General features: G+C 42.0%; 2 protein-coding genes and 2 long non-coding RNA genes across 5 annotated transcripts in view; 2 read left to right on the top strand and 2 right to left on the bottom strand.

Annotated features, from left to right (window-relative positions):
• Positions 1-2,277, bottom strand: part of c15h3orf52 (chromosome 15 C3orf52 homolog) — a 30,424-nt gene extending 28,147 nt beyond the window's left edge. Inside the window, exon 1 of one of the 2 annotated variants that reach the window (XM_084143109.1) lies at positions 1,843-2,277. In XM_084143109.1, coding sequence (XP_083999235.1) covers positions 1,843-1,929 — 87 coding nt within the window. In that variant the 5' untranslated portion in view covers positions 1,930-2,277. The remainder of the gene's footprint in view (positions 1-1,842) is intronic. The other variant, XM_084143108.1, reaches the window with a different exon arrangement.
• Positions 2,278-7,001: 4,724 nt separating this feature from the next.
• LOC311101875 (capZ-interacting protein) overlaps positions 7,002-23,546 on the bottom strand; it is a 64,967-nt gene continuing 48,422 nt past the window's right edge. Inside the window, exon 6 of the mRNA XM_084143107.1 lies at positions 7,002-7,836. Within this exon, the coding sequence (XP_083999233.1) occupies positions 7,342-7,836 (495 nt within the window). The 3' untranslated portion in view covers positions 7,002-7,341. The remainder of the gene's footprint in view (positions 7,837-23,546) is intronic.
• Positions 19,661-20,911, top strand: LOC311101371. Its single transcript, XR_014609917.1, has 5 exons — positions 19,661-19,912; positions 20,060-20,108; positions 20,305-20,647; positions 20,746-20,843; positions 20,893-20,911. It is a non-coding gene; the product is annotated as an uncharacterized lncRNA (long non-coding RNA).
• On the top strand, positions 21,533-23,312 carry LOC311101370. Its single transcript, XR_014609916.1, has 7 exons — positions 21,533-21,578; positions 21,824-22,068; positions 22,216-22,264; positions 22,461-22,558; positions 22,804-23,048; positions 23,147-23,244; positions 23,294-23,312. It is a non-coding gene; the product is annotated as an uncharacterized lncRNA (long non-coding RNA).

Raw genomic sequence — 23,546 nt, 5'->3', positions numbered from 1 at the left:
TTCTAATAGAATACTTGTTCAGTCAGTATTCTATTGACTGTTCTGCCTAAATAAAGGAGGTGCTTAAAGGATATGTGAAAGGCAGTTTACAGTAGCCCAGTTTTTTATTACACTCTCTGAATGACACGCAGAAGCCAAATCAAATGTTTGTCCACCTGTCTGCATGTTCCGACTGAAACACAACTGCGTTTCTGCAAGAATGTTCTCTGGTCATGGCCAAATGAATGAGTCTGGTAAGTCTGTGGTAACAATCAATGACATTATGACACTGTGGAGCAATCGCCGTGGGCATGCAGAAGCAACCAAGGTTGTTACTGGGCAAAATACAGTATGATGTGGTGGGAGCTGAGAATAAAAAAAAAAGTTCAGATAAATTCATTATTTTAATTATTGTCAAATGCATTGCCTGTCCTGACATCTTGTCTCTGAATGCTGCGAAGCAGACAAGTCCATTTTTCAATGCTATAGAACCCTCAAGTTATTCTGTTAATTATATTTTTTTACTTAGACCTATATAGGACATTATACAATCCGATTATAGATACGTGGCAGGTAACAGGATTTTCGGAAACAAGCACACCCCCTAAAAATGTTCACCCAATATTTCCCGGCATCCGCATCGCAGCCACCATGTGTATGGGACAGCGTCTTATTTAGGGCACATTTCCACCGCCTTTTGGAGAAGGGTGTAATTGCAGACTGCACTTAGGGGCGTTTTCTGATATCGGCGTTTCTTGATGTCAAGTTACATCCATTGATGCTCGCTATTGGTCTGTGGCTGTTTCTTTCGGATCGGGGACAACAGTCTCTCCCTTTTCCTAACCTTAACCTCATTCTCCTAACCTGCCATGCTAATTCACCTAACCTGCCACTTTAATTATCCTAACCTGCCACGTTTGTTATCCTAACCTGCTACGTTTGTTATCCTAACCTGCTATGTAATCAAATCATTTGTGTCGAGAAACCATTAGTCTCATAACACTGGTGTGGTGATACTGATGGGGTTGGTGGTTTGTTTACATAGCAGGTTGGGAGAACTAATGTGGCAGGTTAGGAGAACTAACGTGGCAGGTTAGGAGAATTAACGTGGCAGGTTAGGAGAACTAACGTGGCAGGTTAGGAGAACTTACGTGGCAAGTTAGGAGAACTTACGTGGCAGGTTAGGAGAATTAACGTGGCAGGTTAGGAGAACTAACGTGGCAGGTTAGGAGAACTCACGTGGCAGGTTAGGAGAACTCACGTGGCAGGTTAGGAGAACTCACGTGGCAGGTTAGGAGAACTAACGTGGCAGGTTAGGAGAACTCACGTGGCAGGTTAGGAGAACTCACGTGGCAGGTTAGGAGAACTCACGTGGCAGGTTAGGAGAACTAACGTGGCAGGTTAGGAGAATTAACGTTTTGGGTTAGGATAACTAATGTGGCAGGTTAGGAGACTGAGGTTAAGGTTAGAAAAAGGGTTAGGCTTAGCTACTGCTGTCAACAACTGTTATCCATGATGCGACAACTAGATGGGGCTTTAATAGTAGCCACAATGGTACAAACCATCAGTAACATAAAACCTGAACTGACCAACGGCAGTTATCAATGGACTGACCAATGGCAGGCACCAATGGGCGTTTCCTGATATCGAGGAACGCCCAAATCAAGAAACGCCCCGAATGTCTGTCTGCAATAAAACATATTGGACTTTGTGCGTATTGTAAAAGCTGCGTTGTGCTCTGAAGCCGAGCGTGGTGAACAAGGTTGACTTAGACTACACCTGAGGCGACTCCACTTTCAATAACAGCCTACCCTTTTCTTTCTATTGACGAATATGGCATTCATCGATTCGATTTAAACTCACCTGTTGCTTGGCGGTATTTTCAGCATGGTGATTGTTGTTGTCAAGACTTCCAGACCGCTGAACCGGTTGTAACTCGATAATGTCCATGTTTCCCAAATTATTCCAATACTCGGGAAAATGTCCCCAAACCCGGAACTATGAGACACTTTTACCTTGCCCTTTCTCCGTCTCAAGACAGTAAGCTATATTCAATAACGAACATTTAATCAATACTGGCTTACATATGATATGTAATAAAAATATGTTTGTAGTCTACTCAGCGTTGTGATACAACTTCCATTAGACTATTCCTTTCTCCCCTGCCCAGGTGACTTAACCTTGTTAAACTTCAGAAACGGAAGAAGGCGTTGTCTTTAGTCAGAGCGAGAAAGAATAAGAAAAGAAGAGAGAGTTGCCAAATGTGTCAAGAGACCAGCGGCAGCAGCTTTCCCTGTCAATAAGGTGTGTTCCCATATCACATTTCGATTTCATTCCATAGGCATTTTCCAGGACTTTTAAAGTTTGTTGAGTAGGCCAGCCTGTTTTACTTCAGTCCTGTAGGAATGTCCCCTAATATTGAGATGTAGTAAATATTGATAAACCATAGAATAGAATGGAATAGAGTAGAATGGATTATAATTTATTAGAATGGAATAGAACGTATTAGAATGGAATAGAACGTATTAGAATGGAATAGAACGTATTAGAATGGAATAGAACGTATTAGAATGGAATAGGCAGGTGTGAGCGTCTGCTAAATGACAAAAAAATAAAATAAATAAATAGAAGGGCAGGTATTGCTGGGAGTATTTCGCCCCCATGTGAAAGAAGTGAGTACTGCAGGAAATGATGAAGTGTGCAGTGTAACTATAATAATAAGCCATTTAGCAGACGCTTTTATCCAAAGCAACTTACAGTCATGTGTGCATACATTTTTTGTGTATGGGTGGTCCCGGGGATCGAACCCACTACCCTGGCATTACAAGCGCTGTGCTCTACCAGCTGAGCTACAGAGGACCACATACCAATGACATTACAATAAACATTTATTCTTCTATTTTCCAAATCCAAAAAGTGTAAGAGCACACAGCCACAATAGAAGAAAAAAAAAAAGCATAACATTTTAACAATGGCTTGTATGACTACTGTCTACACAGGCAAGAAGGCATCAACGTCTTTGAAATACTCTAGTCCTACCAGTGGAGGCTCCTCAGAGGAATAAGGGGAGGACCATCCTACTAAGTGATTTTTTTTTTTTATAGTGAAACACTAAAAAAGTTATCATTTTTAGATACATCTATAATAAATATATTCATGTCAACAAATAACTGATTAAAACACACAGTTTTACAATGAAGGTCTACAGTAGCCTCAGCAGCACTCTGTAGGGTAGCACCATGGTGTAGCCGGAGGACAGCTAGTTTCCGTCCTCCTCTGGGTACATTGACTTCAATACAAAACCTAGGAGGCTCATGGTTCTCGTCCACTTCCATGGACTTACACAGTAATTATGACGACTTCCGGAGGACATCCTCCAACCTATCAGAGCTCTTGCAGCATGAACTGACATGTTGTCCACCCAATCAAAGGATCAGAGAATTAATCTAGTACTAAAAGCATAAGCTACAGCTAGCTAGCACTGCAGTGTATAAAATGTGGTGAGCAGTTGACTCAAAGAGAGAGAAAGACAATAGTTTAACAGTTTTGAACAAATTTCTTATTTTTCTTAGTTTACCTTTCACATACTTAGCTAATATAGCCTACTCAACAACCTGACTCAAACAGAGGAATGCTATTTATGTTAGCTAGCTGGCTATGGCTATCCAACACTGAAACTCTTCCAAGTCAAGGTAAGCTTTCAGTTTTATTAATTTATTGCCAACAAGGCCTGCAGGTGTTACTGCTAAACTGCTTGCTGTACACTGTGCTGCGTGATCGTACACATGGATTGGATTGTGGGTTTACTAACGCGTTAGTTCTAGTTTGTTGACTATAACGTTACTACGGTGACAACGATGTAGGCTGTGTGTAGCGGTTAGCGGTTATGGTATGAAGGTTTGGCTTGGAGAGGGTTTTTGCGCCTGGTCACAGACAGCTGAAGTCCACAAGCGAAGGGAAAAGGTGAGAGGAGGAGAGCACGTAGATGTGAGAAGGAATTATACAAAGAGCAAAGTGATGATGCTTTAGGTGGCTGCTATGAAAGTGAACTGTGTGCGCGGATGATCAGGGGTGTATTCATTCCGCAGATTCTGTAGCAAAAACGTTTCTTAAACGGAAGCGAGCGGAACGAAACGGGGAGGGACCTACCTGAATTTGTCCAACAGAAACTCTCGTTACACTGCAGATCAGCTAGATGCAGGTAAGAGTGTGCAAGGCAGTATTGAATGTGTCACTGTCTGTCACCTTGATTACTCCAGTTTGTCTTTCGGACCTGTGCACCTACGTTGTAAACTTTCATTTGTAGGCCAGGTTGTAGCAACCTCATGATGGGTACAGGGAACATTCATGTAGTAGCCTAAACCTATCGATGTTACATTGAGCTGTGTGAATGGAATATGAATGAGAGTCATCCAATATGCTGTAATAGAAATAAGGCCATGCTCCCCCCCCCAAAATAATAATTGTCCTCCCTAATCTTAAACGGCACCGACCGCCACTGAGTCCCACAATACTGGCTTTGAAGGCATCCTCATCACTCTTCCAACTCTAAACTTATAATAATAATAATAATAATAATAATAATAATAATAATAATAAACGTATTTATTCATCACCACCAACTCTGGAATTACAATAATAATCATCAAGCTCTTCATTCTACTTTTTATTTTTTCTTTACATGCTGCGGACCAGAGCCATAGATTCAGGCTATACAATACAAGCCATATATCTGTCACTCTCCTGTGTCAAATACAGTGGCATTGTAATTTACAGTGAGAAAAGCAAAAAAGTCTAAACTTTAATGTACACAACGATTGGAAAAACAGAATCAGCAAAGTAAACCCAAAACACCTTGAGAAATTACAAAAAGGGGCAAAAGTTACAAATATAAATTCGTAACTGAGGTGTGTTTGGGTGAGGATGGCAGAACTTGCAAGTTTCTTCACATTTGGAAACTATTCTCATTTACCTTCCTTATACCATTGTATTTATAGAGTGTGTACCAAATGGCACCCTATTTCCCTATATAGTGCACCCTATGGGCCCTGGTCAAAAGTAATGCACAATAGGGATAGGGTGCCATTTGGGATGCACACATAGTATTCGGCACCTCCACTATCCTCTGCCCCTCTGGACTCTATCGTTGTGGTGATGTTATGACCAGGGGAGTGCGTTGTTTCACAGGATTCTTGACTCTTTCCAGATCTGTTTAGATTATTATAATTTTTTAACATTCCATTCAACAGTCCAGACATCAAGACTAGCTAAAACCAGAGGCCATTTTCCTTTCTTTCTTTCTTTCTTTCTTTCTTTCTTTCTTTCTTTCTTTCTTTCTTTCTTTCTTTCTTTCTTTAAGTGTGTTGAGTATTGCCTTGCGGCTGGTCTGAATTATCAAATAAATCATTTAAAAAAATGTATGACATTTTAATATGTCATGAACACAACTATCTGATTGTCGAACAAAATCACTTTAAAAAGTTGTCTACCTGCGGCTGCACACATCTGTTACAAACACCATAAAGTGTAATGACATTTGGCTACTACAGTGGAGTGTATTCATGGATGCCAAAGGAAGCCATGCTTCCCCCCCAAAAATTTGAACAATAAAAAAAAAAAAAAAGGAAACAACACGAAATAATGTTTACTCTTTTTGCTCAGACAGCATCAGATAGACGGGCTACACATCCTGAGACAGAGGGGGCGCTGTTTCGCTCACTCTGATGCTTTCAAATCAAATCAAATGTTATTGGTCACATGCGCCGAATACAACAGGTGCAGACATTACAGTGAAATGCTTACTTACAGCCCTTAACCAACAGTGCATTTATTTTTAACAAAAAAAGTAAAAATAAAACAACAACAAAAAAAAGTGTTGAGAAAAAAAAGAGCAGAAGTAAAATAAAGTGACAGTAGGGAGGCTATATATGTTGATATTGATGTGTCTCGCTGTCGGCGAGAGTCTCAGTCAAATTATCAATATTATCAACAATTCACACTCTGCTCCAGTGTCTTAGAGCTTGACAAGCTGCCTGTCCTCCAGTGAGAGAGGTGACCAGGAGAGGTGACCAGGAGAGGTGAGAGGTGACCAGGAGAGGTGACCGGTGACCAGGAGAGGTGACCAGGAGAGGTGAGAGGTGACCAGGAGAGGTGAGAGGTGACCAGGAGAGGTGAGAGGTGACCAGGAGAGGTGACCAGCAGAGGTGAGAGGTGACCAGGAGAGGTGACCAGGAGAGGTGAGAGGTGACCAGGAGAGGTGAGAGGTGACCAGGAGAGGTGAGAGGTGACCAGGAGAGGTGACCAGCAGAGGTGAGAGGTGACCAGGAGAGGTGAGAGGTGACCAGGAGAGGTGAGAGGTGACCAGGAGAAGTGAGAGGTGACCAGGAGAGGTGACCAGCAGAGGTGAGAGGTGACCAGGAGAGGTGAGAGGTGACCAGGAGAAGTGAGGTGACCAGGAGCAGTGAGAGGTGACCAGGAGAGGTGACCAGCAGAGGTGAGAGGTGACCAGGAGAGGTGAGAGGTGACCAGGAGAAGTGAGAGGTGACCAGGAGAAGTGAGAGGTGACCAGGAGAAGTGAGAGGTGACCAGGAGAAGTGAGAGGTGACCAGGAGAGAGAGAGTTGACCAGGAGAGAGAGAGTTGACCAGGAGAGAGAGAGTTGACCAGGAGAGAGAGAGTTGACCTGGAGAGGTGAGAGGTGACCGTTAGAGGTTAGCGGTGACCAGGAGAGGTGAGAGGTGACCAGGAGAGAGAGAGTTGACCAGGAGAGAGAGAGTTGACCAGGAGAGAGAGAGTTGACCTGGAGAGGTGAGAGGTCACCGTGAGAGGATAGCTGTGACCAGGAGAGGTGATAGGTGACCAGGATAGGTGACCAGAAGAGGTGAGAGGTGACCGTGAGAGGTGACCAGGAGAGGTGAGGTGACCAGGAGCGGTGAGAGGTGACCAGGAGAAGTGAGAGGTGACCAGGAGAGGAGACCAGGAGAGGTGAGACAGCTGGGCCAAATACTATAGAGAGAACTATTATTTAAACTGCTGCAGAAACAAGAAATGATCACCTCCAACGGTATCTGATTGAACACAAAGCTATGCAGAGGACTGTCTATCCATTGCAACAGACACATTTAAATACGACAGGCATGTACGCAAGATTTAGTTCTGTGTACCAAGATTATGCAGATTATGCAAGTTTCATAATTAATGAGGATGCGTCCCAAATGACACCCCTATTCCTTTTATAGTGCACTACTTTTGACCAGGGCTCTGGTCAAAAATAGTGCACTATAAAGGCAATAGGAGGTTCCATTTGGGACTCACCCATTGACTGATTGTATGATTTCTATCTACAGTGATTTGTAAACATTGTTCAGAGGTTTTCATCCCCCTCCCGAGGCTGTGGTGGATCCTCCTGTTCCTCTGTCTGGTTGTTTGTCTGGCTCTTTTGGAACAATAGGTGACAAGACCCCTCCTCCTCTATGGCCTCCAGAGAATCTGAAGCCTGGGGCTCACCTAGGGCCTGCTCCCCAGCTTCCTCCTCCACATCCTGGGTGGCTGGGGCCGCCTCTCCTGTCTCCTCCTCCAGCACTTGGTCCCCTTTGGCCTGTTCACTGTCCCTGTCTCCAGTCTCTGTCAGAGTGTCTGGGTGAGACGGGGGGCTTCCCCGGGTCTCCTCCCCCCCATCCCCGCCCTCACCTGGCTGCTCAAACACTTGGTCCACCTGGTCCTCGGCCCCGTTCACCTGGAGGCCGTCTGGGTCACCTTGGGACACACACCCTCCCTCAGAGACTACGCCCTCCTCAACACGTGACTGCCGGTGCTGCCGTGTGGGCGGACGCCTCTTTAAGGACAGCCGAACTCGACTCTACGGGGGGAGAGAGAAAAACAGGAAGACACTGAGTGTTGCGCAACACACAACAGCTAATGAATAAAGTCAGGCTTCAGTCAGACTTGATGATCTTGATCTCTGTTTCAATCTCTGTCTTTCTATGATTTTGGCCTTTTGTACTTTAATACAACATCATAGAAAGACAATCATGATTAATTACATTGTTTGTTTTATTTTATTAGGAACAACTTAACAAAATATGCGTTTTAATGTCTTTAATTATGGATTATGTTGCTAATTAGTTTTAATAATCTAACAAGTCATATTGAGTAGTAATAGTAGGAGTGACAGCCCCTAGAGGAGAAGGGCACTAGATAAGAGTGACAGCCCCTAGAGGAGTAGGGCACTAGATAAGAGTGACAGCCCCTAGAGGAGAGTAGGGCACTAGATAAGAGTGACAGCCCCTAGAGGAGAAGGGCACTAGATAAGAGTGACAGCCCCTAGAGGAGAAGGGCACTAGAGGAGAAGGGCACTAGATAAGAGTGACAGCCCCTAGAGGAGTAGGGCACTAGATAAGAGTGACAGCCCCTAGAGGAGAAGGGCACTAGATAAGAGTGACAGCCCCTAGAGGAGAAGGGCACTAGATAAGAGTGACAGCCCCTAGAGGAGAAGGGCACTAGAGGAGAAGGGCACTAGATAAGAGTGACAGCCCCTAGAGGAGTAGGGCACTAGATAAGAGTGACAGCCCCTAGAGGAGAAGGGCACTAGATAAGAGTGACAGCCCCTAGAGGAGAAGGGCACTAGATAAGAGTGACAGCCCCTAGAGGAGAAGGGCACTAGAGGAGAAGGGCACTAGATAAGAGTGACAGCCCCTAGAGGAGTAGGGCACTAGATAAGAGTGACAGCCCCTAGAGGAGAAGGGCACTAGATAGGAGTGACAGCCCCTAGAGGAGAAGGGCACTAGATAAGAGTGACAGCCCCTAGAGGAGAAGGGCACTAGATAAGAGTGACAGCCCCTATAGGAGAAGGGCACTAGATAAGAGTGACAGCCCCTATAGGAGAAGGGCACTAGATAGGAGTGACAGCCCCTAGAGGAGAAGGGCACTAGATAGGAGTGACAGCCCCTATAGGAGAAGGGCACTAGATAGGAGTGACAGCCCCTAGAGGAGAAGGGCACTAGATAGGAGTGACAGCCCCTAGAGGAGAAGGGCACTAGATAAGAGTGACAGCCCCTAGAGGAGAAGGGCACTAGAGGAGAAGGGCACTAGATAAGAGTGACAGCCCCTAGAGGAGTAGGGCACTAGATAAGAGTGACAGCCCCTAGAGGAGAAGGGCACTAGATAAGAGTGACAGCCCCTAGAGGAGAAGGGCACTAGATAAGAGTGACAGCCCCTAGAGGAGAGTAGGGCCATTGAGGCACCCAGGATAAGTAGGGTGTGAGAAGGAATGGAGGAGGTCAAAGTCCATTTAAAAAGTAATAGTCAATCGATTAATAATATAATAATACTCTTAGCAACAACAAAAAAATATTTATGAGAATAGAAAGGTAATCTATGAGAATAGAAAGGTTCAGAATTTTTATTAAAAGTCACAATAGAAATCAAAACTGGATGGTGTTCAGAGATAGATGGGAGGGGTTGAGGGGAGCTGAAAGATAGATGGGAGGGGTTGAGGGGAGCTGAAAGATAGATGGGAGGGGTTGAGGGGAGCTGAAAGATAGATGGGAGGGGTTGAGGGGTGCTGAAAGATAGATGGGAGGGGTTGAGGGGAGCTGAAAGATAGATGGGAGGGGTTGAGGGGAGCTGAAAGGTAGATGGGAGGGGTTGAGGGGAGCTGAAAGATAGATGGGAGGGGTAAGATGGGAATAAAAACAAACAAAAGAGAACTACTGTAAACTATAGTGTCCGTAAAATTGCATTCGGAAAATATTCAGACCCCTTGACTTTTTCCACATTTTGTTACGCTACAGCCTTATTCTAAAATTGATTAAATTGTGTTTTTCCTCATCAATCTACACACAATACCCCATAATGACAAAGCAAAAACAGGTTTTTAGAAATGTTTGTACATTTATTACAAATAAAAAATGGAAATATCACATTTACATAAGTATTCAGACCCTGTACTTGTTGAAGCACCTTTGGCAGCGATTACAGCCTCAAGTCTTCTTGGGTATGACGCTACAAGCTTTGCACACCTGTATTTGTGGAGTTTCTCCCATTCTTCTCTGCAGATCCTCTCAAGCTCTGTCAGGTTGGATGGGGAGCGTTGCTGCGCAGCTTTTTTAAAGTCTCTCCAGAGATATTCGATCGGGTTCAAGTCCGGGCTCTGGCTGGGCCACTCGAGGACATTTAGAGACTTGTCCCGAAGCCACTCCTGCGTTGTCTTGGCTGTGTGCTTAGGATCGTTGTCCTGTTGGAAGGTGAACCTTCGCCCCAGTCTGAGGTCCTGAGCGCTCTGGAGCAGGTTTTCATCAAGGATCTCTCTGTACTTTGCTCAGTTAATATTTGTCTCGATCCTGACTAGTCTCCCAGTCCCTTCCGCTGAAAAACATCCCCACAGCATGAGGCTGCCACCACCATGCTTCACCGTAGGGATGGTGCCAAGTTTCCTCCAGACGTGACACCCGGCATTCAGGCCAAAGAGTTCAATCTTGGTTTCATCAGACCAGAGAATCTTGTTTCTCATGGTCTGAGAGTCTTTAGGTGCCTTTTGGCAAACTCCAAGCAGGCTGTCATGTGCCTTTTACTGAGGAGTGGCTTCCGTCTGGCCACTCTACCATAAAGGCCTGATTGGTGGAGTGCTGCAGAGATGGTTGTCCCTGGAAGGTTCTCTCATCTCCACAGAGGAACTCTAGAGCTCTGTCAGAGTGACCATCGGGTTCTTGGTCACCTCCCTGACCAAGGCCCTTCTCCCCCGATTGCTCAGTTTGGCCGGGCGGCCAGCTCTAGGAAGAGTCTTGGTGGTTCCAAACTTCTTCCACTTAAGAATGATGGAGGCCACTGTGTTCTTGGGGACCTTCAATGCTGCAGACATTTTTTGGTACCCTTCCCCAGATCAGTGCCTCGACACAACCCTGTCTCGGAGCTCTACAGACAATTCCTTCAACCTCATGGCTTGGTTTTTGCTCTGACATGCACTGTCAACTGTAGGACCTTATATAGACAGGTGTGTACTTTTCCAAATCATGTCCAATCAAGTTGTAGAAACATCTCAAGGATTATCAATGGAAACAGGATGCATCTGAGCTGAATTTCGAGTCTCATAGCAAAGTGTCTGAATACTCATGTAAATAAAAAATCTTTGTAATACATTTGCAAAATAATCTAAAAACCTGTTTTTTCTTTGTCATTATTAGGTATTGGGTGTAGAATGCTGAGGGAAAACAAATATTTAATCCATTTTAGAATAAGGCTGTAATGTAACAAAATGTTGAAATAGTCAAGGGGTCTGAATACTTTTTTAGTCATTTAGTATGTATAAGCTGGAAGTTGAAGTCGAAGCCTAAGAGTTGTTGTCCATTCATTTACTCCAATTAGGGGAGGGGTGGTAGGGTTAGGGGAAATATAATAAAGGAAAATATATTTATATATATACAGTACCAGTCAAAGGTTTGGACACACCTACTCATTCAAGGGTTTTTCTTTATTTTTACTATTTTCTACATTCTAGAATAATAGTGAAGAGATCAAAACTATGAAATAACACATATGGACTCATGTAGTAACCAAAAAAGTGTTAAACAAATCAAAATATATTTTGTATTTGAGATTCTTCAAATAGTCACCCTTTGCCTTGATGACAGCTTTGCACACTCTTGGCATTCTCTCAACCAGCTTCACCTGGAATGCTTTTCCAACAGTCCTGAAGGAGTTCCCACATATGCTGAGCACTTGTTGGCTGCTTTTCCTTCATTCTGCCGTCCGACTCAATTGGGTTGAGGTCAGGGGATTGTGGAGGCCAGGTCATCTGATGCAGCACTCCATCACTCTGCTTCTTGGTAAAATAGCACTTACACAGCTTGGAGGTGTTTTGGGTCATTGTCCTGTTGAAAAACAATTGATAGTCCCACTAAGCCCAAACCAGATGAGATTGCGTATCACTGCAGAATGCTGTGGTGGCCATGCTGGTTAAGTGTGCCTTGAATTCTAAATAAATCACAGACAGTGTCACCAGCAAAGCACCCCCACACCATAACACCTCCTCCTCCATGCTTTACGGTGGGAAATATACATGCGGAGATCATCCGTTCACCCACACCGCTTCTCACATAGACACGGAGGTTGGAACCAAAAATCTCCAATTTGGACTCCAATTTCCACCTATCTAATGTGCATTGCTCGTGTTTCTTGGCCCAAGCAGGTCTCTTCTTCTTATTGGTGTCCTTTAGTAGTGGTTTCGTTGCAGCAATTCGACCATGAAGGCCTGATTCACACAGTCCCCTCTGAACAGTTGATGTTGAGATGTCTGTTACTTGAACTCTGTGAAGCATTTATTTGGGCTGCAATTTCTGAGGCTGGTAACTCTAATGAACTTATCCACTGCAGCAGAGGTAACTCTGGGTCTTCCATTCCTGTGGCGGTCCTCATGAGAGCCAGTTTCATCATAGCGCTTGATGGTTTTTGCGACTACACTTGAAGAAACTTTCAAAGTTCTTGAAATGTTCAATATTGACTGACCTTCATGTCTTAAAGTAATGATGGACTGTCGTTTCTCTTTGCTTATTTGAGCTCTTCTTGCCATAATATGGACTTGGTATTTTACCAAATAGGGCTATCTTCTGTACACCACCCCTACCTTGTCACAACACAACTGATTGGCTCAAACGCATTAAGAAGGAAATAAATTCCACTATTTAACTTTTAAGAAGGCACACCTGTTAATTGAAATGCATTTTTTCATGTGTTATTTCATAGTTTTGATGTCTTCACTATTATTCTACAATGTAAAAAATAGAAAAAATAAAGAAAAACCCTTGAATGAGTAGGTGTGTCCAAACTTTTGACTGGTAGTATGTGTATATATATATATATATATATACAGTTGAAGTCGGAAGTTTACATACACCTTAGCCAAATACATTTAAACTCAGTTTTTCACAATTCCTGACATTTAATAAATAATAAAAATAAATAATAATAAATTGGCCAATAGTACGCAAGTATAAACACCATGGGACCACGCAGCCGTCATACTGCTCAGGAAGGAGACGCGTTCTGTCTCCTAGAGATGAACGTACTTTGGTGCGAAAAGTGCAAATCAATCCCAGAACAACAGCAAAGGACCTTGTGAAGATGCTGGAGGAAACAGGTACAAAAGTATCTATATCCACAGTAAAACAAGTCCTATATCGACATAACCTGAAAGGCCGCTTAGCAAGGAAGAAGCCACTGCTCCAAAACCGCCATAAAAAAGCCTGACTACGGTTTGCAACTGCACATGGGGACAAAGATCGTACTTTTTGGAGAAATGTCTTCTGGTCTGATGAAAGAAAAACAGAACTGTTTGGCCATAATGACCATCATTATGTTTGGAGGAAAAAGGGGGTCGCTTGCAAGCCGAAGAACACCATCCCAACCGTGAAGCACGGGGGTTGGCAGTATCATGCTGTGGGGGTGCTTTGCTGCAGGAGGGACTGGTGCACTTCACAAAATAGATGGCATCATGAGGAAGGAAAATTATGTGGATATATTGAAGCAACATCTCAAGACATCAGTCAGGAAGTTAAAGCTTGGTCGCAAATGGGTGTTCCAAATGGACAATGACCCCAAGCATACTTCCAAAGTTGTGGCAAAATGGCTTAAGGACAACGAAGTCAAGGTATTGGAGTGGCCATCACAAAGCCCTGACGTCAATCCTATAGAAAATTTGTGGGCAGAACTGAAAAAGCGTGTGCGAGCAAGCAGGCCTACAAACCTGACTCAGTTACACCAGCTCTGTCAGGAGGAATGGGCCAAAATTCACCCAACTTATTGTGGGACGCTTGTGGAAGGCTACCCGAAACGTTTGACCCAAGTTAAACAATTTAAAGGCAATGCTACCAAATACTAATTGAGTGTATGTAAACTTCTGACCCACTGGGAATGTGATGAAAGAAATAAAAGCTGAAATAAATCATTCTCTCTACTATTATTCTGACATTTCACATTCTTAAAATAAAGTGGTGATCCTAACTGACCTAAGACAGGGAATCTTTACTAGGATAAAATGTCAGGAATTGTGAAAAACGGAGTTTAAATGTATTTGGCTAAGGTGTATGTCAACTTACGACTTCAACTGTGTGTGTATATATATATATATATATATATATATATATATATATATATATATATATATATATAGCTCTGGAAAAAATTAAGAGACCACTGCACATTTTTCTGAAATCAGCATCTCTACATGTATGACAGCCATTCCATTCCAGTGTCTGTTGAATTCCAACACAGGCACACCTCATTCTACTGAATTAGGTACTGATTAGGTGATCACCTGAACCAAATCTTATTTAACGAGGAAAAGTATAAAAACCACTGCTGTGGTCATCACTATCCTCTTGCAATAGGACCAGCTGGATGGCAAAAACAACCTCAAAAGTAATATTAATCAAATAATAACTATTTACCAGGCCAAAAGAGTTGAAAAGGAAAGTTTTGAGTGAGGAAAAGAAGGGTGCAATTCTGGCTTTACTGTTAGTGGGATACAGTGAGCGTCAGGTTGCTTCCATCCTTAAAATTTCAAAGACGGCGGTTCATAAGAACAAGGTCAAGCAGCAGACATTGGGGACAACAAAGCTACAGACCGGCAGAGGGCGAAAACGACTCTCTACTGACCGGGATGACCTCCAACTCATTCGAATGTCACTCAACAACCGTAGGATGACATCAAGTGACCTACAAAAAGAATGGCAAACGGCAGCTGGGGTGAAGTGCACGGCGAGGACGGTTCGAAACAGGCTCCTAGGGGCAGGGCTGAAGTCGTGCAAAGCTAGAAAAAAGCCCTTCATCAATGAGAAGCAAAGAAAAGCCAGGCTGAGGTTTGCAAAATACCATAAGGATTGGACCGTAGAGGACTGGAGTAAGGTCATCTTCTCTGATGAGTCCAATTTTCAGCTTTGCCCAACACCTGGTCGTCTAATGGTTAGACGGAGACCTGGAGAGGCCTACAAGCCACAGTGTCTCGCACCAACTGTGAAATTTGGTGGAGGATCGGTGATGATCTGGGGGTGCTTCAGCAAGGCTGGAATCGGGCAGATTTGTCTTTGTGAAGGACGCATGAATCAAGCCATGTACAAGGTTGTCCTGGAAGAAAACCTGTTTCCTTTTGCTCTGACATTGTTCCCCAACTCTGAGGATTGTTTTTTCCAGCAGAACAATGTGCCATGCCACACAGCCAGGTCAATCAAGGTGTGGATGGAGGACCACCAGATCAAGACCCTGTCATTACCAGCCCAATCCAGACCTGAACCCCATTGAAAACTTATGGAATGTGATCAAGAGGAAGATAGATGGTCACAAGCCATCAAACAAAGCCGAGCTGCTTGAATTCTTGCGCCAGGAGTGGCATAAAGTCACCCAACATCAATGTGAAAGACTGGTGGAGAGCCTGCCAAGACGCATGAAAGCTGTGATTGAAAATCAAGGTTATTCCACTAAATATTGATTTCTGAACTCTTCCTAAGTTAAAACATTAGTATTGTGTTGTTTAAAAAAACGTATTTTATTTGCATTATTCAAGGTCTGACAACACATTTTTATTTGGAATTTGGGAGAAATGTTGTCAGTAGTTTATAGAATAAAACCATTTTTTAAATTTCACCCAAACACATACCTATAAATAGTAAAACCAGAGAAACGTATATTTTTGCAGTGGTCTTAATTTTTTCCAGAGCTGTATATATATATATATATATATATATTTGCTAAATAAATGTAAGGGGGATTGAAAATGATGCAGACAATTACATTGATGGAAGCCACAATCTATCTGCAATACTAAAGCTGATCTGCCCCCTAAACAAATAAAATAAACAAATGGAGGAGGATGAGGAGGAAGAGGGAAAAGGAATGGAGGAGGAGGAGGAAGGAGAAGGAATGGAGGAGGAAGAGGGGGAGGGAGAAGGAATGGAGGAGGAAGAGGAGGAGGGAGAAGGAATGGAGGAGGAAGAGGGGGAGGGAGAAGGAATGGAGGAGGTGGAGGAGGAGGAGGGAAAAGGAATGGAGGAGGAAGAGGGGGCGGGAGAAGGAATGGAGGAGGAAGAGGGGGAGGGAGAAGGAATGGAGGAGGAAGAGGGGGCGGGAGAAGGAATGGAGGAGGAGGAGGAGGAGGAGAAGGGGAGAAGTAGGCTAAGTGGATTACACCTCCAATCCCCCTGGTCTCTGCGCTGAGGCACTGCAGGAGGCCTATTCCTGGGCTTACAGAGCATAGAAATAGAATCTATAGAAGGGGCTTACCGCCTCTAACCCTGGCAATTTGACTGGTACATTTGACTTGAATAGGGAGGCCCATTCTATAGATGATTTTCTATGTGACAGAGGGCCTATTTAAGGACTACAGGACACACTGCTAGGGACATGTGTCACCAGGGGGAGGGGACATGTGGCCTGGAGTGATGTCACAGGAGAAGGCGTGAGAGATCAATACCACAGGAGAAGGCGTGAGAGATCAATACCACAGGAGAAGGCGTGAGAGATCAATACCACAGGAGAAGGCGTGAGAGATCAATACCACAGGAGAAGGCGTGAGAGATCAAGACCACAGGGTTTCCACTGACTGAAGTAGGACTACCATGCTTGTGTTAGTGTTACGTCACAGGCAGCATCCCAGCACAGAAAGGGTGTCAAAGCTCCAAATGATGACGTTCAATACAGCTACAATATCAATCTACTGCTGTAGGTTACAATACAGCTACAATATCAATCTACTGCTGTAGGTTACAATACAGCTACAATATCAACCTACTGCTGTAGGTTACAATACAGCTACAATATCAATCTACTGCTGTAGGTTACAATACAGCTACAATATCAATCTACTGCTGTAGGTTACAATACAGCTACAATATCAATATACTGCTGTAGGTTACAATACAGCTACAACATCAATCTACTGCTGTAGGTTACAATACAGCTACAACATCAATCTACTGCTGTAGGTTACAATACAGCTACAATATCAATCTACTGCTGTAGGTTACAATACAGCTACAATATCAATCTACTGCTGTAGGTTACAATACAGCTACAATATAAATATACTGCTGTAGGTTACAATACAGCTACAATATCAACCTACTGCTGTAGGTTACAATACAGCTACAATATCAATCTACTGCTGTAGGTTACAATACAGCTACAATATCAATCTACTGCTGTAGGTTACAATACAGCTACAATATCAATATACTGCTGTAGGTTACAATACAGCTACTGCTGTAGGTTACAATATAAATCTACTGCTGTAGGCTACAATATAAATATACTGCTGTAGGTTACAATATAAATCTACTGCTGTAGGCTACAATATAAATATACTGCTGTAGGTTACAATATAAATATACTGCTGTAGGCTACAATATAAATATACTGCTGTAGGTTACAATATAAATCTGCTGCTGTAGGCTACAATATAAATATACTGCTGTAGGTTACAATATACATCTACTGCTGTAGGCTACAATATAAATATACTGCTGTAGGTTACAATATACATCTACTGCTGTAGGTTACAATATAAATCTACTGCTGTAGGTTACAATATAAATCTACTGCTGTAGGCAACAATATAAATCTACTGCTGTAGGTTACAATATAAATCTACTGCTGTAGGTTACAATATAAATCTACTGCTGTAGGTTACAATATAAATATACTGCTGTAGTCTACAATATAAATCTACTGCTGTAGGTTACAATATAAATATACTGCTGTAGGTTACAATATAAATCTACTGCTGTAGGCTACAATATAAATCTACTGCTGTAGGTTACAATATACATCTACTGCTGTAGGTTACAATATAAATATACTGCTGTAGGTTACAATATAAATCTACTGCTGTAGGCTAAAATATAAATCTACTGCTGTAGGTTACAATATAAATCTACTGCTGTAGGCTACAATATAAATCTACTGCTGTAGGTTACAATATACATATACTGCTGTAGGCTACAATATGAATCTACTGCTGTAGGTTACAATATAAATATACTGCTGTAGGTTACAATATAAATATACTGCAGTAGGCTACAATATAAATCTACTGCTGTAGGCTACAATATAAATATACTGCTGTAGGTTACAATATAAATCTACTGCTGTAGGTTACAATATAAATCTACTGCTGTATAAATCTACTGCTGTAGGTTACAATATAAATCTACTGCTGTAGGTTACAATATAAATCTACTGCTGTAGGTTACAATATACATCTACTGCTGTAGGCTACAATATAAATCTACTGCTGTAGGCTACAATATAAATCTACTGCTGTAGGTTACAATATACATCTACTGCTGTAGGTTACAATATAAATATACTGCTGTAGGTTACAATATAAATCTACTGCTGTAGGCTACAATATAAATCTACTGCTGTAGGTTACAATATAAATATACTGCTGTAGGTTACAATATAAATCTACTGCTGTAGGCTACAATATAAATCTACTGCTGTAGGCTACAATATAAATCTACTGCTGTAGGTTACAATATAAATATACTGCTGTAGGCTACAATATAAATATACTGCTGTAGGCTACAATATAAATATACTGCTGTAGGTTACAATATACATCTACTGCTGTAGGTTACAATATAAATATACTGCTGTAGGTTACAATATAAATATACTGCTGTAGGCTACAATATAAATCTACTGCTGTAGGCTACAATATAAATCTACTGCTGTAGGTTACAATATACATCTACTGCTGTAGGTTACAATATAAATCTACTGCTGTAGGCTACAATATAAATCTACTGCTGTAGGCTACAATATAAATATACTGCTGTAGGCTACAATATAAATATACTGCTGTAGATTACAATATAAATCTACTGCTGTAGGCTACAATATAAATATACTGCTGTAGGCTACAATATAAATCTACTGCTGTAGGCTACAATATAAATATACTGCTGTAGGCTACAATATAAATATACTGCTGTAGATTACAATATAAATCTACTGCTGTAGGCTACAATATAAATATACTGCTGTAGGCTACAATATAAATATACTGCTGTAGGCTTCAATATAAATATACTGCTGTAGGTTCCAATATAAATATACTGCTGTAGGCTACAATATAAATCTACTGCTGTAGGCTACAATATACACCGGATATGTGTTGTTTTACAGGGTCAGCCATAGTAGTATGATAGGTGCAGTGTAATGTGTTGTTTTACAGGGTCAGCCATAGTAGTATGATAGGTGCAGTGTAATGTGTTGTTTTACAGGGTCAGCCATAGTAGTATGATAGGTGCAGTGTAATGTGTTGTTTTACAGGGTCAGCCATAGTAGTATGATAGGTCCAGTGTAATGTGTTGTTTTACAGGGTCAGCCATAGTAGTATGATAGGTGCAGTGTAATGTGTTGTTTTACAGGGTCAGCCATAGTAGTATGATAGGTGCAGTGTAATGTGTTGTTTTACAGGGTCAGTCATAGTAGTATGATAGGTCCAGTGTAATGTGTTGTTTTACAGGGTCAGCCATAGTAGTATGATAGGTGCAGTGTAATGTGTTGTTTTACAGGGTCAGCCATAGTAGTATGATAGGTGCAGTGTAATGTGTTGTTTTACAGGGTCAGCCATAGCAGTATGATAGGTCCAGTGTAATGTCTTATTTTACAGGGTCAGCCATAGTAGTATGATAGGTCCAGTGTAATGTGTTGTTTTACAGGGTCAGCCATAGTAGTATGATAGGTGCAGTGTAATGTGTTGTTTTACAGGGTCAGCCATAGTAGTATGATAGGTGCAGTGTAATGTGTTGTTTTACAGGGTCAGTAACAGTAGTATGATAGGTGCAGTGTAATGTGTTGTTTTACAGGGTCAGCCATAGTAGTATGATAGGTCCAGTGTAATGTGTTGTTTTACAGGGTCAGCCATAGTAGTATGATAGGTCCAGTGTAATGTGTTGTTTTACAGGGTCAGCCATAGTAGTATGATAGGTGCAGTGTAATGTGTTGTTTTACAGGGTCAGTCATAGTAGTATGATAGGTCCAGTGTAATGTGTTGTTTTACAGGGTAAGTAACAGTAGTATGATAGGTCCAGTGTAATGTGTTGTTTTACAGGGTCAGTCATAGTAGTATGATAGGTCCAGTGTAATGTGTTGTTTTACAGGGTCAGTAACAGTAGTATGATAGGTGCAGTGTAATGTGTTGTTTTACAGGGTCAGTCATAGTAGTATGATAGGTGCAGTGTAATGTGTTGTTTTACAGGGTCAGCCATAGTAGTATGATAGGTGCAGTGTAATGTGTTGTTTTACAGGGTCAGCCATAGTAGTATGATAGGTCCAGTGTAATGTGTTGTTTTACAGGGTCAGCCATAGTAGTATGATAGGTCCAGTGTAATGTGTTGTTTTACAGGGTCAGTCATAGTAGTATGATAGGTCCAGTGTAATGTGTTGTTTTACAGGGTCAGCCATAGTAGTATGATAGGTGCAGTGTAATGTGTTGTTCTACAGGGTCAGCCATAGTAGTATGATAGGTGCAGTGTAATGTGTTGTTTTACAGGGTCAGCCATAGTAGTATGATAGGTCCAGTGTAATGTGTTGTTTTACAGGGTCAGCCATAGTAGTATGATAGGTCCAGTGTAATGTGTTGTTTTACAGGGTCAGCCATAGTAGTATGATAGGTCCAGTGTAATGTGTTGTTTTACAGGGTCAGCCATAGTAGTATGATAGGTGCAGTGTAATGTGTTGTTTTACTGTGTCAGCCATAGTAGTATGATAGGTCCAGTGTAATGTGTTGTTTTACAGGGTCAGTCATAGTAGTATGATAGGTCCAGTGTAATGTGTTGTTTTACAGGGTCAGCCATAGTAGTATGATAGGTCCAGTGTAATGTGTTGTTTTACAGGGTCAGCCATAGTAGTATGATAGGTGCAGTGTAATGTGTTGTTTTACAGGGTCAGCCATAGTAGTATGATAGGTGCAGTGTAATGTGTTGTTTTACAGGGTCAGCCATAGTAGTATGATAGGTGCAGTGTAATGTGTTGTTTTACAGGGTCAGCCATAGTAGTATGATAGGTGCAGTGTAATGTGTTGTTTTACAGGGTCAGCCATAGTAGTATGATAGGTCCAGTGTAATGTGTTGTTTTACAGGGTCAGCCATAGTAGTATGATAGGTGCAGTGTAATGTGTTGTTTTACAGGGTCAGCCATAGTAGTATGATAGGTGCAGTGTAATGTGTTGTTTTACAGGGTCAGCCATAGCAGTATGATAGGTCCAGTGTAATGTCTTATTTTACAGGGTCAGCCATAGTAGTATGATAGGTCCAGTGTAATGTGTTGTTTTACAGGGTCAGCCATAGTAGTATGATAGGTGCAGTGTAATGTGTTGTTTTACAGGGTCAGCCATAGTAGTATGATAGGTGCAGTGTAATGTGTTGTTTTACAGGGTCAGTCATAGTAGTATGATAGGTCCAGTGTAATCTGTTGTTTTACAGGGTCAGTCATAGTAGTATGATAGGTCCAGTGTAATGTGTTGTTTTACAGGGTCAGTAACAGTAGTATGATAGGTCCAGTGTAATGTGTTGTTTTACAGGGTCAGTCATAGTAGTATGATAGGTCCAGTGTAATGTGTTGTTTTACAGGGTCAGGCATAGTAGTATGATAGGTGCAGTGTAATGTGTTGTTTTACAGGGTCAGTAACAGTAGTATGATAGGTGCAGTGTAATGTGTTGTTTTACAGGGTCAGCCATAGTAGTATGATAGGTGCAGTGTAATGTGTTGTTTTACAGGGTCAGCCATAGCAGTATGATAGGTCCAGTGTAATGTCTTATTTTACAGGGTCAGCCATAGTAGTATGATAGGTCCAGTGTAATGTGTTGTTTTACAGGGTCAGCCATAGTAGTATGATAGGTGCAGTGTAATGTGTTGTTTTACAGGGTCAGCCATAGTAGTATGATAGGTGCAGTGTAATGTGTTGTTTTACAGGGTCAGTAACAGTAGTATGATAGGTGCAGTGTAATGTGTTGTTTTACAGGGTCAGCCATAGTAGTATGATAGGTCCAGTGTAATGTGTTGTTTTACAGGGTCAGCCATAGTAGTATGATAGGTCCAGTGTAATGTGTTGTTTTACAGGGTCAGCCATAGTAGTATGATAGGTGCAGTGTAATGTGTTGTTTTACAGGGTCAGTCATAGTAGTATGATAGGTCCAGTGTAATGTGTTGTTTTACAGGGTCAGTAACAGTAGTATGATAGGTCCAGTGTAATGTGTTGTTTTACAGGGTCAGTCATAGTAGTATGATAGGTCCAGTGTAATGTGTTGTTTTACAGGGTCAGTAACAGTAGTATGATAGGTGCAGTGTAATGTGTTGTTTTACAGGGTCAGTCATAGTAGTATGATAGGTGCAGTGTAATGTGTTGTTTTACAGGGTCAGCCATAGTAGTATGATAGGTGCAGTGTAATGTGTTGTTTTACAGGGTCAGCCATAGTAGTATGATAGGTCCAGTGTAATGTGTTGTTTTACAGGGTCAGCCATAGTAGTATGATAGGTCCAGTGTAATGTGTTGTTTTACAGGGTCAGTCATAGTAGTATGATAGGTCCAGTGTAATGTGTTGTTTTACAGGGTCAGTCATAGTAGTATGATAGGTGCAGTGTAATGTGTTGTTTTACAGGGTCAGCCATAGTAGTATGATAGGTGCAGTGTAATGTGTTGTTTTACAGGGTCAGCCATAGTAGTATGATAGGTCCAGTGTAATGTGTTGTTTTACAGGGTCAGCCATAGTAGTATGATAGGTCCAGTGTAATGTGTTGTTTTACAGGGTCAGTCATAGTAGTATGACAGGTCCAGTGTAATGTGTTGTTTTACAGGGTCAGCCATAGTAGTATGATAGGTGCAGTGTAATGTGTTGTTCTACAGGGTCAGCCATAGTAGTATGATAGGTGCAGTGTAATGTGTTGTTTTACAGGGTCAGCCATAGTAGTATGATAGGTCCAGTGTAATGTGTTGTTTTACAGGGTCAGCCATAGTAGTATGATAGGTCCAGTGTAATGTGTTGTTTTACAGGGTCAGCCATAGTAGTATGATAGGTCCAGTGTAATGTGTTGTTTTACAGGGTCAGCCATAGTAGTATGATAGGTGCAGTGTAATGTGTTGTTTTACTGTGTCAGCCATAGTAGTATGATAGGTCCAGTGTAATGTGTTGTTTTACAGGGTCAGTCATAGTAGTATGATAGGTCCAGTGTAATGTGTTGTTTTACAGGGTCAGCCATAGTAGTATGATAGGTCCAGTGTAATGTGTTGTTTTACAGGGTCAGCCATAGTAGTATGATAGGTGCAGTGTAATGTGTTGTTTTACAGGGTCAGCCATAGTAGTATGATAGGTGCAGTGTAATGTGTTGTTTTACAGGGTCAGCCATAGTAGTATGATAGGTGCAGTGTAATGTGTTGTTTTACAGGGTCAGCCATAGTAGTATGATAGGTCCAGTGTAATGTGTTGTTTTACAGGGTCAGCCATAGTAGTATGATAGGTGCAGTGTAATGTGTTGTTTTACAGGGTCAGCCATAGTAGTATGATAGGTGCAGTG

This window comes from Coregonus lavaretus, assembly GCF_964263955.1.
Source record: "Coregonus lavaretus genome assembly, chromosome: 26".
NCBI lineage: Eukaryota > Metazoa > Chordata > Actinopteri > Salmoniformes > Salmonidae > Coregonus > Coregonus lavaretus.
The sequence above is the reverse complement of the archived record's forward strand: the minus strand, read 5'-3'. Positions and strand labels throughout refer to the sequence as shown.